Source organism: Delphinus delphis, chromosome 7 (assembly GCF_949987515.2).
Source record: "Delphinus delphis chromosome 7, mDelDel1.2, whole genome shotgun sequence".
Taxonomy (NCBI): Eukaryota; Metazoa; Chordata; class Mammalia; order Artiodactyla; family Delphinidae; genus Delphinus; species Delphinus delphis.
Window position 1 is genome coordinate 8,011,720 of NC_082689.1, and position 17,717 is coordinate 8,029,436.

A 17,717-nucleotide genomic window follows, 5' to 3' on the forward strand; every position below is an offset into this window, starting at 1 on the left:
GGTAAGACCTAAACTTGAGATACAAATGTGAATCCTTGGCTTCAGGACAAGGGCAAGGGAAAAAAGGACAAAACTGAACTTCGGAATAGGTCTTACGTTATTGAAACAACAACAGTAATATACCTATGAAGTACATGACTGAACTTGTATTCTCATTAAACTTGTCATTTTACAAAATGAAATATGTTAACTGAAATATATGTATTCCATTTCCTCATCTATGAGCCGAAGTTTCTTCCTATAATCTCTTCCCCTGTGAAAAATCTAATTCTATGGCTATCCTATTTATGGTATCCTGGAAAAGTTAGGCCGAGAATTTAAGAATACTGCTCTCCCAGCTTTGCACAATCAAACCTTATCCAGAGACCTGCTACTAATTATATGTCAGAGTGAACTTCCCTTAATGAGAGAGAGCCTATTAAAATGAGTCATGAACCTAAGAAAGACTATAAAGAGCCAATGGTAAAAAGCCTTGTACCAAGTCCTATCACCTGCACAAAAGTGAAGTGAGAAACTGACCAGAAAAAAAAAATAATAATACACATTATTTTTGGACAAAGTTGCAGAATAGCTCATGCAGTAGATTGAAAGTACATAGCATATTTGTTTAGGAGAGATTAACTTAAATCAGTGGAAAAACCCATAAATCCTTTTAAGCTATAAACCAAGGGTGTCCAATTACAAGAACTGGTGGGTATCTGTGTGGGTTCAGCCGCTCCCTGCAGCCTAGTAACAAATGCCATCCCTTTCATTTGAAGTGTGATTTTTAAGATTGGCAGAAGGGGCTGTTAACCAAAGGCAAATTTTGTTTATTTAAATTTGAAACAAATCCTTGCCCATCCTCAATTTTGTTTTACTACTCTGTTTTTTAGTTAGAATATATGATTTCAGTTTTACAGCACATCTAAAAAATTAAATGTGACATTGGGTTTATTATAAAGTTATTGAACTTACCGGGGAAGGAATGAAGGCTTCATGAAACTTCTTCGGATTAATTCTCAATACACCCTTTAAAATAAAAAATAAAACCTGTGAAAATTTAACTAGTTACACACTTACAATCTTTCCATACATATGTTACTAGTCAATAAAAAGTTTAAAATTAATTAAACAATTCGATCTAGGAAACAAGTTAGATGTATGAGAACTATTCATTAAATGCATGAAATATGATTTATACTGATGTCTGTATCACAGAGTTCTATCAAACACTAAAAGCTCTCATTGGCACCTTGCAGTGAATGGGCAGAGGTGAGAAGCAACAGAGACTGGCGTGGAGTGGGAAAGTGGCAACTATTGGGATTTTATGTGCCCTTATATGCTAGTCTTCAAATATAAACCTTTACTTTAAGAACAAGGTTACGGGGGATTATGCCGCACTACACAATGGCCTTTTTTTATTCTATAAGACCTTCCCACAATTGCTTGCTTCTGTGACAATTTTCAAAGTGATACAGGTTGACTTCCAGGTTGAATACTTAGTCTCGAGGGGCTGGATGCATATTTTTTACTCTGGCCCCTCTGCAGAGCTGAATGAGTCAATAATTCAAAATGGTCCAGAACCAGCTCTTAATGTAAGTGGGAATCCTGGCTCCAACAGCCAGGCCACCCAGTCTGCCTACAACTTCACGTCAGTCCAGCACGAAGTCAGGGTCTGCCTCTATTTATGCACAGGGGTGCAGGTGGGGCCGTCTTCAACAGCAGTTCAGTATTTTAGGCTCTTGCAGGAAGCTGTAACCCTCCCCACTTACAGCTGCATCTGAAGGCCACTGGAACACACGGATGGAGGCAGTTATTTTCCTAAGAGTCAGACTCAAAGGGTGTCTTGAGAAAGTGTTTTAAATAACATCTCTCCCCTAAAATACTGAAAGACCCAGAGACACACAATTAACAAAATAGGTGAGGGCATAAAATAAAGCAGAAAATAATTCCTTCTTTCACTGGTACACCATGTTTAAATTACAAATTTCCATGCAACAGTTTATATTACTGTTAAATCCCACACAGACTACTATAAATCCTCATTCAGTCCTTAATTTAATAATTATTTACTGAATTCTGATTATGTGCCAGACCCTGAGACAGACAATGTGGGAGAGTGAGAACCAAGCTCAGCCTTTGTTTACAAAGTAAAACATGAAGAATGCCACAAGTGAGGGGACAGCGTACTTTCAGCTAGGGGCACTAGGCAAGGCTCCAGAGATGGTGTCTGACCTGGTCCTTGATGGAGGAGTAAAATTTGAAGATAAATCAGAAAGGAAATATAGGCAAGAGTGATTAAGAGGGCAAATACTCTTCTACCACCATGCTGTATTAGGGTAAGAGACAGAGGGACTGGGAAGTAAGGCAGGCAAAGCTCCCACAGGCCAGTCCCTTTTCTATGAATGTCGCTGCAATTGCACTTTTAGGGCAGCTGTTTCTTGTTGGGAGAGGGAGGAAAAGGCTTATTATATTTATCCTCAATATTCATCCACTCACTCAACAAATATCTCCTGACAATTAGCATGACAGGCACTATGCTAAGTGATGGGGCCACAATGGAGAGACAGTAATAATAGATAGGCTCTACCCTCATAGCTTACAGTCTAGTGAGAGGAAATAAACACTCCAAATAAATAAAAGTAAACTCACTGATTTTTTAAAATTCATTTTCTGACCCAAGTTTCTTTTTTTTTCAACTGCTAATCTTCTATCATCCCTTCAAGCTCAGTGAATGGTTAGTACATGAAGAAGTATAGAGATGAGAATGCCTTCTGCTTTGAAAGTACCTTTAATTACAGAGCACTCAGAAATGCCACAGCTGGACTCAGGGGAAAGAAACAGGTTGCTCAGGGCTGTATCCTGCTCTATTTTGTTTGTCTGTGTGTTTTTTTAATTGAGATATGTTTGATGTACAATGTTATATAAGTTACAGGTATATAACAGTGATTTGCAATTTTTAAAGGTTATATACTCAATGTACTGTTATTATAAAATATCTCGACTCTATTGAAAAGAATAACTACTGGGCTTCCCTGGTGGCGCACTGGTTGTGAGTCCGCCTGCCGATGCAGGGGACATGGGTTCGTGCCCCGGTCCGGGAAGATCCCACATGCCGCGGAGCAGCTGGGCCGGTGAGCCATGGCCGCTGAGCCTACGCGTCTGGAGCCTGTGCGTCTGGAGCCTGTGCTCCACAATGGGAGAGGCCACAACAGTGAGAGGCCCGTGTACCGCAAAAAAAAAAAAAAAAAAAGAACAACTATTAAAAGGACCAAAAAGATTCTATACTTGATTGTCTATCCCACACTTCCTGATATATAAAAGCACACAAGGAGGGATACATGCCTTGTTCAAGAAAACTGTTTGCAATTTGACTGGAGCATACTCTTAAGAACTGGACCTCAGGAACAGATCCCCTGAGAGTACAGATCACACTAAGAAAGAAAAATCTCTAGCAGAGTCCACAGCAGACCACGGTCATCCCCACAGCCTGAAGAAGCTGTCAGGAAAGCAACTCAAGAAATGGCCTTGTAACTGAAAGAGACTTCTAGCAGATGTCTTGTCTTACTCACCTACATACATAAGTCCAGAACTTCCATTTCCATATTTCTATAACCATTGCCTAATCTGCCCCAAACCCTCATCTCTTATTTTCCTCCTCAACCGTTTCCTAAGCCTGAAACTGGTGGCTCCAAATCCTCCATCTCTTTTCTGAATGCTCTGGTGCCTCCTTGCCTCCACTGAAACCTGATGTGACCAATTCCCTCCAAGTGCTCTCAAAGGGGGCCGATTTTCTCTCTCTTATCCCATATAGCTCAGGGACCAGAAGAAGAATGTTTCCCGCCCCCCTGCTTCCCCACTACAGCTTTAAAAATTCTCCCATTCTCTATCAAAATCCCCAGATACTTAGAAGTGCATGTCACTGGCTCCTGCTATACCTCCTTGGTGCTGGCATCTTCAAACCTTCTGATCGTACCCCTAATTTACTAATGCTGCTTTACAACAAACGCTAAAGAAACTTCTCTAGGTGGGAAACACAAGAAAAGAAAAAGACCCACAAAAACAAACCCAAAACAATTAAGAAAATGGTAATAGGAACATACATACTGATAACAACCTTGAATGTAAATGGATTAAATGCCCCAACCAAAAGACACAGACTGGCTGAAGGGATATAAAAACAAGACCCATCTATATGCTGTCTACAAGAGACCCACTTCAGACCTAGGGACACATACAGACTGAAAGTGAAGGGATGGAAAAAAGATATTCCATGCAAATGAAAATCAAAAGAAAGCTGGAGTATCAACACTTGTATCAGATTTTTAAAATAAAGACTGTTACAAGAGATAAGGAGGGACACGACATAATGATCAAAGGATCAACACAAGAAGAAGATATAACAATTATAAATGTTTACGCACCCAACATATGAGCACCTCAACACATAAGGCAAATGCTAACAACCATAAACGGAGGAACCGACAGTAACACAATAACAGTAGGGGACTTTAACACCCCACTTCACTAATGGACAGATCATCCAAACAGAAAATAAATAAGGAAACACAAGCTTTAAATGACACAACAGACCAGATAGATTTAATTGATATTTATAGAACATTCCACCCAGGGCTTCCCTGGTGGCGCAGTGGTTGAGAGTCCGCCTGCCGATGCAGGGGACACGGGTTCGTGCCCCGTCCAGGAAGATGCCACATGCCACGGAGCAGCTGGGCCCGTGAGCCATGGCTGCTGAGCCTGCGCGTCCGGAACCTGTGCTCCACGATGGGAGAGGCCACAACAGTGAGAGGCCTGCATACCGCAGAAAAAAAAAAAAGAACATTCCACCCAAAAGTGGCAGAATACACTTTCTTCTCAAGTGTACATGGAACATTCTCCAGGATAGATCACATCTTGGGTCACAAATCAAGACTCAGTAAATTTAAGAAAATTGAAATTGTATCAAGCATCTTTTCTGACCACAACACTATGAGACTGGAAATCAATTACAGGAGAAAAACTGTAAAAAACACAAATACCTGGAGGCTAAACAGTGCGCTACTAAATAACCAAGAGATGACTGAAGAAATCAAAGAAGAAATTTAAAAATACATAGAGAAAAATGACAACGAAAACACGACAACCCAAAACCTATGGGATGCAGCAAAAGCAGTTCTAAGAGGGAAGTTTATAGCAATTCAATCTCACCTCAAGAAACAAGAAAAATCTCAAATAAACAATCTAACCCTACACTTAAAACAACTAGAGAAAGAATAACAAAGAAAACCCAAAATCAGTAGAAGGAAAGAAATCGTAACAATCAGAGCAGAAATAAATGAAATAGAAATGAAGAAAACAATAGCAAAGATCAATAAAACTAAAAGCTGGTTCTTTGAGAAGGTAAACAAAATTGATAAACCATTAGCTAGACTCATCAAGAAAAATAGGGAGAGGACTCAATTCAATAAAATTAGAAATGAAAAAGGAAAAATCACAATTGAGACTGCAGAAATACAAAGGATTATAAGAGACTACTACAAACAACTATATGCCAATAAAATGGACAACCACGAAGAAATGGACAAATTCTTGGAAAGGTACAATTTTCCAAGACTGAACCACGAAGAATTAGAAAATATAAACAGACCTATCACAAGTAATGAAATTAAAACCATAATTAAAAATCTTCCAACAAACAAAAGTCCAGGACCAGATGGCTTCACAGGTGAATTCTATAATACATTTAGAGAGGAGCTAACACCCATCCTTCTCAAACTCTTCCAAAAAATTGCAGAGGGCGAAACACCTCAAATTCATTCTACAAAGCCACCATCACTCTGATACCAAAGCTGGAAAAAGATAACACAAAAAAAGAAAATTATAGACCAATATCACTGATGAACATAGATGCAAAAATCCTGAACAAAATACTAGCAAACAGAGTCCAACAACACATTAAAAAGATCATACACCATGATCAAGTGGGATTTATCCCAGGGATGCAAGGATTCTTCAATATAGGCAAATCAATCAATATGATACACCACTAACAAATTAAGAAATAAAAACCATATGATCATCTCAATAGATGCAGAAAAAGCTTTGACAAAATTCAACACCCATTTATGATAAAAACTCTGCAGAAAATGGACATAGAGGGAACCTACCTCAACATAATAAAGGCCATATATGACAAAATCACAGCAAGCATCATACTCAATGGTGAAAAACTGAAAGCATTTCCAGTAACATCAGGAACAAGACAAGGATGTCCACTCTCACCACTCTTATTCAACATAGTTTTGGAAGTCCTAGCCACAGCAATCAGAGAAGAAAAAGAAATAAAAACAATACAAATTGGAAAAGAAGAAGTAAAACTGTCACTGTTTGTAGATGACATGATACTATACATAGAAAACCCTAAAGATGCCACCAAAAAACTACTAGAACTAATCAATGAATTTGGTAGGGTTGCAGGATACAAAATGAAATCTCTGGCATTCCTATACACCAACAACAAAAAATCAGAAAGAGAAATTAAGGAAACACTCCCATTTACCACTGCAACAAAAAGAATAAAATACGTAGGAACAAACCTGCCTAAAGAGGCAAAAGACTTGTACTCAGAAAACTATAAAACAATGATGAAAGAAATCAAAAATGACATAAGCAGATGGAGAAATATACCACACTCTTGGATTGGAAGAATCAATATTGTGAAAATGACTATACTGCCCAAAGCAATCTACAGATTCAATGCAATCCCTATCAAACTACCAATGGCATTCTTCACAGAACTAGAACAAAAAATTTTACAATTCGTATGGAAACACAAAAGATCCCAAATAGCCAAAGCAAACTTGAGAAAGAAAAACGGAGCTGGAGGAATCAGGCTCCCCAACTTCAAACTATACCACAAAGCTACAGTAATCAAGACAATATGGTACTGGCACAGAAACAGAAATATAGATCAATGGTACAGGACAGAATGCCCAAAAATAAACCCACGCACATATGGGCACCTAATTTATGACAAAGGAGGCAAGAACATACAATGGAGGAAAGACAGCCTCCTCAATAAGTGGTGCTGGAAAAACTGGACAGCTACATGTAAAAGAATGAAATTAGAACACTACCTAACACCATACACAAAAATAAACTCCAGGGCTTCCCTGGTGGTGCAGTGGTTGAGAGTCCGCCTGCCAATGCAGGGGACACGGGTTCATGCCCCGGTCCGGGAAGATCCCACATGCCGCGGAGCACCGAGGCCCGTGAGCCATGGCCGCTGAGCCTGCGCATCCGGAGCCTGTGCTCCACAACGGGAGAGGCCACAACAGTGAGAGGCCCGCGTACCACAAAAAATAATAATAATATTTAAAAAATAAACCCCAAATGGATTAAAGACTTAAATGTAAGACCAGACACTATAAAACTCTTGGAGGAAAACATAGGAAAAACACTCTTTGACATAAACCACAGCAAGATCCTTTTTGACCCACCTCCTAGAGTAACGGAAATAAAAACAAAAATAAACAAATGGGACTTAATTAAACTTAAAAACTTTTGCATAGCAAAGGAAACCATAAACAAGACAAAAAGACAACCCTCAGAATGGGAGAAAATATTTGCAAATGAAACAAGAGACAAAGGATTAATCTCCAAAATATACAAATAGCTCATGCATCTCAATGTCAAAAAAACAAACAATCCAATCAAAAAATGGGCAGAAGACTTAAATAGACATTTCACCAAGGAAGACATACAGATGGCCAAGAGGCACATGAAAAGATGCTCAACATCACTAATTATTAGAGAAATGCAAATCAAAACTACAATGAGGTATCACCTCACACCAGTCAGAATGGCCATTATCAAAAAATCTAGAAACAATAAACGCTGGAGAGGGTGTGGAGAAAACGGAACCCTCTTGCACTGTTAGTGGGAATGTAAATTGATACAGCCACTATGGAGAACAGTATGGAGGTTCCTTAAAAAACTACAAATAGAACTACCATATGACCCAGCAATCCCACTACTGGGCATATACCCTGAGAAAACCATAATTCAAAAAGAGTCATGTACCACAATGTTCATTGCAGCACTATTTACAATAGCCAGGACATGGAAGCAACCTAAATGTCCATTGACAGATGAATGGATAAAGAAGATGTGCCACATACATACAGTGGAATATTACTCAGCCATAAAAAGAAACGAAATTGAGTTATTTGTAGTGAGGTGGATGGATCTAGAGTCTGTCATACAAAGTGAAGCAAGTCAGAAAGAGAAAAACAAATACCATATGCTAACGCATATATAATGGAATCGAAAAAAAATGGTACTGATGAAACTAGTTGCAGGGCAGGAATAAAAAGGTATACCTAGAGAATGGACTTGAGGACATTGGGTGGGATGGGGAAGCTGGGGCAAAGTGAGAGTAGCATTGACATATATACACTACCAAATGTAAAATAGTTGGCTGGTGGGAAGCAGCATCATAGCACAGGGAGATTGGCTCGGTGCTCTGCAATGACCTAGAGGGGTGGGATAGTGAGGATGGGAGGGAGGCTCAAGAGGGAGGGGATATGGGGACACGTGTATGCATATGGCTGATTTGCTTTGCTGTGCAACAGAAACTAACACAGTACTGTGAAGCAATTATACTCAAAGATCTATTAAAAAATAAGTAAATAAAAATAAAAAAATAAAAACATCTCTTATCTTTCAATAAAAGTTTCTTTGGGGAAAGAAAAAGGATATCACAATATACTTAAGTTTGTATACAAAAGCTAACAAATGCTTACATCTAATATATATATTTAATAAGTTTAATTTTCTCCAACAGCATTCAAATTTCTTTTCTTGACTAGCCTTTTACCTTACCCATTAAGGCCTGCACAGATGGACTCTGTTTCTCTGCCTATGAAAATCTTATTTACAGTGTTGTATATTTCACACGGTGACCTCATATCTGGAACCCATTCCTTTTCCCATCTGCAAAGAACAACTGTTCTCATCTGTGGGGGGAGGCTCTGGCTGCAGAGTCTCATGATGTCACAGGCCAGGAGGAATCACTTACAAACTCCTGGGAATGAGAGTTGTTATATTGATCACCTTTTTTTTTTAACATTAGCAAAGAGTTGCTTCAAAAGCAAAAATTAATATGAGGGAGCAAAAATAATACCATTGCAGAATAGTTTCCTGAGCCTATCTTTGTAAATTTTATAAACAATTTTTCTTCCAAGTCATAACAACAGAGGATCCTCTCATTCTTCTTCAAAGACAGTACCTTGATCCTTTATTCAGTCAGTAAATAAAGATTTATTCGATATAAATTTATTAAGCATCAATCAAATGCCAGTCATTGGGCTAATTTGTGGGAATAAAATATGGCCATGCCCACAAGGAAATGAACAGTCCATTTGAGGAAATATAAATTCCAAGAAATGATAATAAGTTTAGAATAAAGGGTAAACAAAAATGTCGGCTTCAGGAAAGTGGTAATGGCCAATTCTGCTTGGAGAATTAAAGTGAGGCTTCGTAAAGGGGGTAACATTTAGGTAAGGTCAAGCACAATTACATGAAGATAGTGGGAGAAAGCATTCCTAACACCAGGAACAGTATGTACAAAGTCATAGAGGAATCAAAGAACAGAGTTTTTACTGGCAAAGTTTTGAAGATCAGGGTGAACTGAGCAGAGTGTACCTGGAAGAGAATGGCAGGAGATGAGAATGGGAAAAGCACAACAGGTCCTCATACACAGAACAAGATGAGGGCCAAGAAACTTGCAGATAAAATGAAGTTCAGTATGTGCCCTGAACGACAAACAGCAAATGAATGGATTAATGAATGAACAAATGTCCAACTGAACCTTTAACTTTCCTGAGAGACCTTATCAAAGAAATCAAGGGAAGCTTTAGAAAAAAAAACCAACTGTACCTCTGAAATCAGAGCGAGCAACTAATTAATTTGTTAAAAACAAATTTTCATTCAAGAGTCTATATTAAGCACGTGACCACAGGTAAATACAAAAGGTGATAAAAAGGAAGAGAAGATGACAGTATCTGTTAATTAGCTGGATCTCCAGCCCCAAACACAAATATAGAAGCTGGACACTCGGACTGAGAGAAAATGGAACACAGTCGACATCTTCAAGCAAGCCAGGTAACACATGGCAATGTTTCTATACTAAACTAAGAATTATAAAATAGACTAATTCAAAGACTATGTGGCTTCGCCTCCCTCTCCATCTCACTGCCTACTACCTGCCTCAGATTTCATGCCTAAAGAGACCTAAGCTGCCTCACTCCATATTGTTTCACAGTCCGTGTCTTCATCAGTGTCACGACCTTTCCATAACTCCCTTCCCACACACACATAACACTCATTTAATAGACCCAAATGAGTCATCTTTCAATATTCACCGCAGGTGTCATCTCCTACAGTTCCTGGTTTCCCCCAACATTCTCCAGTAAGTGGTCACACTTTTATATGAGCACTTACCCTTTATCCTCAAATCATCTGTTCACATGACTGCCTGCTCCACTACTGGGCTGCAGGCTCAAAGTATAGAAAGTCAGTCTCATCCACCTTGATCTCGGGAGCAACCACGCTGTGTGCTCCTAACTATATAAACTGTTCCTGGCTCACAGTGGATAGCTGAACGTTTGCTGAGCCAAACTGCTGAATTAGCTTGTAAAAATATTTTGTAAACTATAAAGCACTCAACAAATATTGTCTGCTGCTATTTACTGTTTCCTTTTCAAGCTTATTCTCTGTCAGGCAGCATCCATGTGCTCCAGGCGAACTGACCTATCAATGTTCCTTATAGCCACACGCTATATCCCACTTCTCTCTTAGCAGTCCACACTGGTCCCCTTGTAAAGCTCTTTCTCTCCACTTATTCAAACTGCACCAATCCATGGCCTGGCTCTAATATATCCCTTCCAATAAAGCACTCCTAGACAACCCTAACTGGAAGTAACGGTTCCCTTCTCTCAAACCTCAGAGCACTTTGTCACAGTCTGGTGGCACTTATCACCTCTAGTTATACTGCCGGTCTGAGAAGTGGGAAGCCCTGGGCCTGTTATGTCATCATTTCTCTCAAAGCACACAGCAGAGAAAAATGAACAGTTTCAATGAGTAATCGATTACTTCTGATTCCACATAATCAAGGAATAGCCTTCTAGTATATTTTAAGCACCTGAATAAGTGTTCCTCTCTTCAAGCCTTCTGAAACATCCTCCTTGGACAGGTAGGTTTCAAATATGCTTTTTTTCTTCCCTCGTGTGGTCTTGCTCTTTGACTTTTTGTCACCTGGTGAAGCACCAACACCACGTGGGCCAGCCAAAGAGGACGCGCCTAGAAACATGAGGCATCAATCAACTCTACTCAAACGTCTATCTCCAAAACTGGAGATATTTCACCTTTTTTTTCTTATTTAGAAAGACCAAAACATAATAAAATTCCCTGATAATGATTTCAAATAGTCATAAAGAGGAAACATTGATAAGGAAACATGAATAAAATGTACACAGATTTGAGACCTGAATTTTAAATCAGCACCACAATATACACGGAACATAACCCGAATAATGGGTTCAGTATGCTTTGCTGGTTATAGACACAAACCTTTAAAAATAGGAATTACTAAAAGATCATCACTCTTCTAGAGGAGATTAAACAACTGTAATCAATATAACAATAAATTACGACAGCAAGAAAACACACAATTCTAAAGTAAATGACACAGGAGAATATTGAACAGGCCACCAAGGGAATTACAGTCTCCCTCAGTCCTAAGACCCGCCCTGCACCTCCATTCCACTTTAGTTCAGGTCTCCAGTTGCTAGAGCAGATTCCATTTTCCTTTTGCTACCTCTGGGGGTCCCCAGGGGCCGGAGGTTCAGCCGGTAGTCAGGATGGCTCATTACTGGTTCCACGGTCACCTCTTCTCTCTAGATCCCGGAGGGCCTCCACTGCTCAGCTCAGAGTTCTTCTGGCCTTGATCAGCTCAGTTGTCACTAGCTGAAACCAAAGAGAGATGGGTGACTGAAGAACTGTTAACCTGAAGCCTCCTCTGTGCTCTGGGAAATTTAGGACTTGGATGGCAAAGGCAATGTGGTATCCCTCCTGGGTCCTGGCGTCACTTTCTCCTAGGCAGTTAGTCAAGCACACCATCTGTCCTGACTTGCTTTTCAAGGTCTTCAACTTCATGGGTATCACCAGCCTGCTTGTTTGGGCCCCTCCAACTAAAAATCTCCACAAATAGGGCAATGAGGTTGAAATTAAGGAGTTCTGAGGTTCTATTCAGCTAGGGGAATGTACAAGAGCAGGAGGGAATATGGTTTTGAAAAATGGTATAAAGATCTAGAATCTAAAGTCTATAATGAAATAGGTGCTAAACTAGGGCTCAAGAGATGCGGCATTTACTAAGTTTAACCTTAGACAAATGACGTTCTTCTACAAAATCAAATAAATCAATTCCTTAGCATTCATCAATATAAACATAACCTAATTTACTGCCACAACCAGATGTCCACAACTACGCATGGAACTGCAGATGATTCACTAGCTTTCAAAAAATGGGAATACTGTAGTTAGACATCTACTTCCCTACTCTTACCTGCCATCACTTCAAACCAGTCATCTGACCAGAAGCTCCGGCAGCTGCTCCTAAGGAATACAAGGCAGCTGCCTGGCTCAGCGGACTGGAATGTGGGGCCCTGCAGCTGGCCCCCTGGCCTTTGACCTGGACACTGAACATGTCATCACTACATCTACTTTCTATTCTCTGCTGGCCACAGGCCCAGGATTCAAGCCTATACTTGCAAATTCTCAAAATCTGGATGGGCAGCCTGCTTTCCCATAAAGTGGATCAAGATGTCATTCTGAACACTAAAACCCTTTCCTCTAAACTTCCCACACACATCCTTCACCAAAATGATGTAATTTTTCTTTAAATTGAAATTAATACTAACTCAGGAGAGCAGAAGCAACAGAGACAGAGTAACAAGCCACTTAGTGATATGTGAAGAGATTCAGAGATAAAGTCAAGAAGTTTCAAGAAGAGAGAGAAACAGATGGTCTTAGATAAACAACAAGGTAGTGGAAAAGGCACACAGAGGAGTCCAGACCATCTGCTGGTTTCATTCAGAAATGCATTCATCCACTCCTTAATTCAACAACTATTTCTGCAAGATACTATACACTAGGCATAGTGAGGGATACAAAAGTTAATTAGACTTATAGAACTCATATTAAAATAACAACGAATACAAGTTGGGGAGTGATAAGCACTTTTTTTTTAAGTATGGGTAATGTACATATGATGGAAGAGAGAATCTCCAGATCAGGAAATCCAAGAGAGCTTCAGGAAAGATGTTAAGAACTGAGAATGTGAGAAAAGCATACTGTTGGCAAAAGGAAAAAAATATATAGACACACAAACAGAAAAACACAGGCAGGTTCTTGCCACATTAATTCCATTTGGATGGAGTCCAGCCTATATGAAGGGAGGCAGTGGCAAGGAAAATAAAACAAGTTGGGAGGTCTAGAAAACCTGCCCCGTTTCTCAAAGGCGGTAGGGAATTTCTGAAGCATGAATGAGCGGAAGAGAAGAACAACAGACCAAAGTTGTGTTTCAGGAAAAATTAACCTGGCATAGCACATTTAGAGTCATCTAGAGTTGAGAAAGACTGGCAGCAGCTGCACCTCAGGGAAGAACCAGAACAGACTGGGTGAAAGGAAAGGAAGGCCCGAACTAGAGTTGCAGCTGCAGACACTGAAACGAACAGACTGTTAACATGGTATATTACATAGGAAAACTGGCACCACTTGGCAACCAGGCATTTCTGAAGGAGAGCAAGGAGGTGGCAATTGCGTGAGATTTCAAGTAAGGAGACTGGGAGATGATAACATCACTAAGTTAGAGAAGATGATGAATTCTACTTGGGGTATTATATACCTCTACATGGCAATACATACCTCTATATATACGCCTCTACACGTGGAAATACATACTTCTACATCAAGAACTTGAAAACTGGAGCATAACTTAGAGAGATGAATTAGCCAGCCATTTGCATAAAGACGGTAACCCAACGTTTTCTAGAATGGAAGAGATTGCCAAAAAGGGGTAAGGTGATGCAGAAGAGGGCCTAGGACAAAATCTGGGTGAGGGCAACTTTTTTTGCAAAGAGGAAGAAGAAGTAGAAAACATAATAAAGAAGCTAATAAAGATACAGGGGGAAAAAACAATAGAGTCTGATGCTAAGAAAACAAGGGAGACAATGACTTCCAAAGGAAGACAGGTTCATGATCAGGGTTTGCACGAACTACTAAGAAAACAAATAATGGCAGCCTTGGGTGGGGCAAGGGGCTGGAGCAAGCTGCAAGCAGGAGAAAGGCAATCCAAAACCAAGAGCCAGGATTGACAATGGGGCGCTTCATATCAAGGCTTGATGCAGGCAAGAGTTCAAAGTTAAGGGGAGATACTGCCAGTCAAGTGAGACGGAGGCACAGAGATCTCAACTCAAATGTCCTAGGCCAGCTGCATTTGTAACCTTTTTTCACAGCAAATGCCTCAGTTGGTGTGATTTACACCTAACTTTTCTGTCTAGCTCAGGAAGATAAGGAATGTTTAGTTGAGATCATCACTATAATCCCACTGGCTCCCACAGTACCTAGGATAGAACAGGTGCTCAATAATCACTCCTTAAATGACTGGATGAGTTTGTTTTCATGAGCAAGCAGTGAGAACACCAAGCAAAGCAGGGTCATTCAGGGAAACCATGCTAAAAACAAATCAGCAAAGAATGGAAAACCAGGAAACAAAGTCAGCAGGAATAAGCCAGACCAGCCGAGCAGAGTCAAAGTCTGCCTTTGGGTATCAAAGCACTGGAAGCAGATGGAAAGATTCCAAGAATACAAGATGCTAAGCAGAAGACAAACAAGCAAGCAACCTTCCCTTCCCAGTGATGTAGTTGTGAAGGCCCATTAACCCTGGAAAAATCCTGGACACTCCTACCCTGACACACTAAAAGCACAAGTCACCAGCTAATCCTCACCAGCTTCCAGAATGAGGGCCAATGATACACTGCCCAACTGCCCACTGGCTCCTAGAGAGGGTGTCTTGCCATGGAAAGAGCTGTACATTCTGAAGAGTTGGGCTAAGATTAGGATGAACAGGCAGTAATGGTTAATAGTGTCACATGGTACAAAAGAGTAGGAATGAGGAGTAATGTAGGAAAAGCACTAGACTTGAGAAAGTGTAAACAAAGAAAGCATCTGGGTAAAAGAAGTGGTGTCTTGAGACCCAATGTATAGTACAGAGCAGGTGCTCAAAAATTTGAATAAATGAAGACTATCTGGGACAATAAACCAGGTTACAACAAATATATACTAGAGAGAAATATGAGTAGCAGAGCCAGGACTAGGGTGAGGCAAGCAAGGCACCTAGGACACAAAATTTATGAAAGCTAAGTGACACAAGTGCCATCCCCATGCTTGTAGGACTCCAAGATAAGTGCCTCCTTAAATGCTTGTGCCCTAGGCATCTCACTTGCCCTACCCTAGTCTCATTCAGCCTTATGAGTAGCAAGAACAGAAGAAATTAATGAACCTGGGTAGTGAAGGAAACTCAAGGAGATAAGTCATGAGAGGTTTAAAGAAAGAGAAGGTTAAGCCTATTCAGAAGCTAAGATGGAGCCAATGGAAAGCGAGAGACGGTAAAAACATGTGAAAGAGGATATAATAATGGAATAAAGAAAAAAAGAGGATGGGATTAAAATAAATCTCACTGAAATTTAAAAATAAAAAATATACATTGCAAATAATTGGGAAACACATGAAATAGTTAAGTAATGTTAAAACACTACTTAATGCCATTTTTTTAAAAAATAGCCAATAGATCCCTACTTCATAACATATTCTGAAATAAAATTTAGTATGAATAAAATTTAAATGTTTAAAAATGAGACAGAGAAACTGAGAGAGAAGGCAGGGGAAAGAACCCCCAGAATGGTTGAATGAGGAGTTTGACAAATATTATCCCCAACAATAAAAATGGACAAAATTATCAAAACCAACCATTTAAGGATCTGGATATTAACCAAAGACATACAACAAATTGAGAAGTGTTTATTCAAGAAAAATCCACTGAATCTCAGTAACAACAGTGGAAATGTATGGTGGTTTAGCCTAGGGCTCCCACCATCCTACACCTACCCCCAGTTTCTTGATGTGGAAGTCCTAATAGGGCAGGGCAAGCTGTAATGACTGGCAACCCCACTACCAGAGAGAGCTAAATTTATTTGGAGCAGAGCGAGAAGAATTCCACGCCCACAGGCATTTTTAACGACAACAGTGATTTAAGGGGCAAAAAATCAGGAAAGGCCAATATCACAGCTAGTCTGGTTTGTAATACCAGTTAGGGCAAGCAACAGATCAAGAGACCAACCAGAAATATAACAGGAAGAATCAGGGAATGAGACAACCAAAGTGCGTCTTGTAAGAATCTACATTTTCCTGCTGTGTGTATGCTCAAGACTGTAAACATACAGGAGAGAAATGAGTGGGTCCTAGAGAGCTATTCATCCCTGGATGAATGTGAGCCTTGCAAATACAGAAAGCAAAATCCAGGGCAGACTTGTAAACTGCCTCAATTTTGAATGCATTTCCCAAGTCTCACCAGGACCACTGACAAAGGGTGGGGGCCTCATCGTTTCAAGGAGTTTAAACACAACTTCTGACTAATCATAAGCTGACCACTAAGATATGCTGACTCAAGGGCAACTATCAGAAAGTCATGCTTAAAAATAAAAACAAGAAAAAAAGAACTGAGCAGAGACATGAGCAGCTAGCTACACACCATGAGAGAAACAGACTCCACAGAATTAGCCCATGCAAGCCGCTAAACAAACAGAGGAACCACCTCCAACTCTGGAGGAAAAGGAATCAGAATGCAGAATATATTATCAACAACATCCAGATTTCAACAAAAATTATAAGATATGCAAAAAAAAAAAACCCAGAAAAGTCTGACCCATACAATGGGGCGGGGATAGTTTCAATAAAAATTATCTCTAAGTGAGCCTAGATTTTAGATTCAGGCAACAAAGACTTCAAAGCAGCTATTATAAATATGTTCAAAGAACTAAAAGAAACCATCTTTAAAGGAAACTATGATGACAATGATTCATCAAATAAAAAATATCAGTAAGAGATTGAAATTATTTTAAAAGAACCAAATGGAAATTCCAAGTTGAAAGACAGAACAACTGAAATGAAAATTTCACTGGAGGAACTCAAGAGCAGATCTGAGCTAACAGAAGAAAGAATCAATAAACATGGAAAAACAGATCAATCAAGATTATCCAATCTGAAGAAAAATCAAAAATTGCAAAAAAAATTTTAACCAAAATTTACAATTTGTAATAAAGAGTCTGGCTTCATTTTTTGATGTTTGACCACTAATTTACCTTAAGCCTCACCTCCCCCTTCCCCTTTGACCCAACCTGGACAGGTTGATAAGAAAGTCCATTGCATCCCCACCTTTTTTGGCACGAGAGGGAAATTCACATTTCACAAATCCCCAGCCTGCACATGGGACCTTCGCATCTTCAGTCCCCTAACCATTATAAAGGCCAAACTCACTCCTTCCCTCTGGCTCAAGCCAGGCCAGAGATGCTTATACCCACCCTTCTCTCCCCAGGAGTCTCCTAGGTGAGTAATAAATT

The 17,717-nt window shown here is 39.8% G+C and overlaps 1 protein-coding gene across 2 annotated transcripts in view; it reads right to left on the reverse strand.

The window, feature by feature from the left end:
• DIS3L2 (DIS3 like 3'-5' exoribonuclease 2) overlaps positions 1–17,717 on the reverse strand; it is a 373,782-nt gene that overhangs the window by 307,860 nt on the left and 48,205 nt on the right. Inside the window, exons 2-4 of one of the 2 annotated variants that reach the window (XM_060015926.1) lie at positions 11,858–12,006; positions 11,183–11,340; positions 955–1,008 (exon numbers count right to left, since the gene is read on the reverse strand). In XM_060015926.1, the coding sequence (XP_059871909.1) occupies positions 955–1,008; positions 11,183–11,340; positions 11,858–11,909 (264 nt within the window). In that variant the 5' untranslated portion in view covers positions 11,910–12,006. Of the gene's footprint in view, positions 1–954; positions 1,009–11,182; positions 11,367–11,857; positions 12,007–17,717 lie in introns of those variants that run through there. The other variant, XM_060015927.2, reaches the window with a different exon arrangement.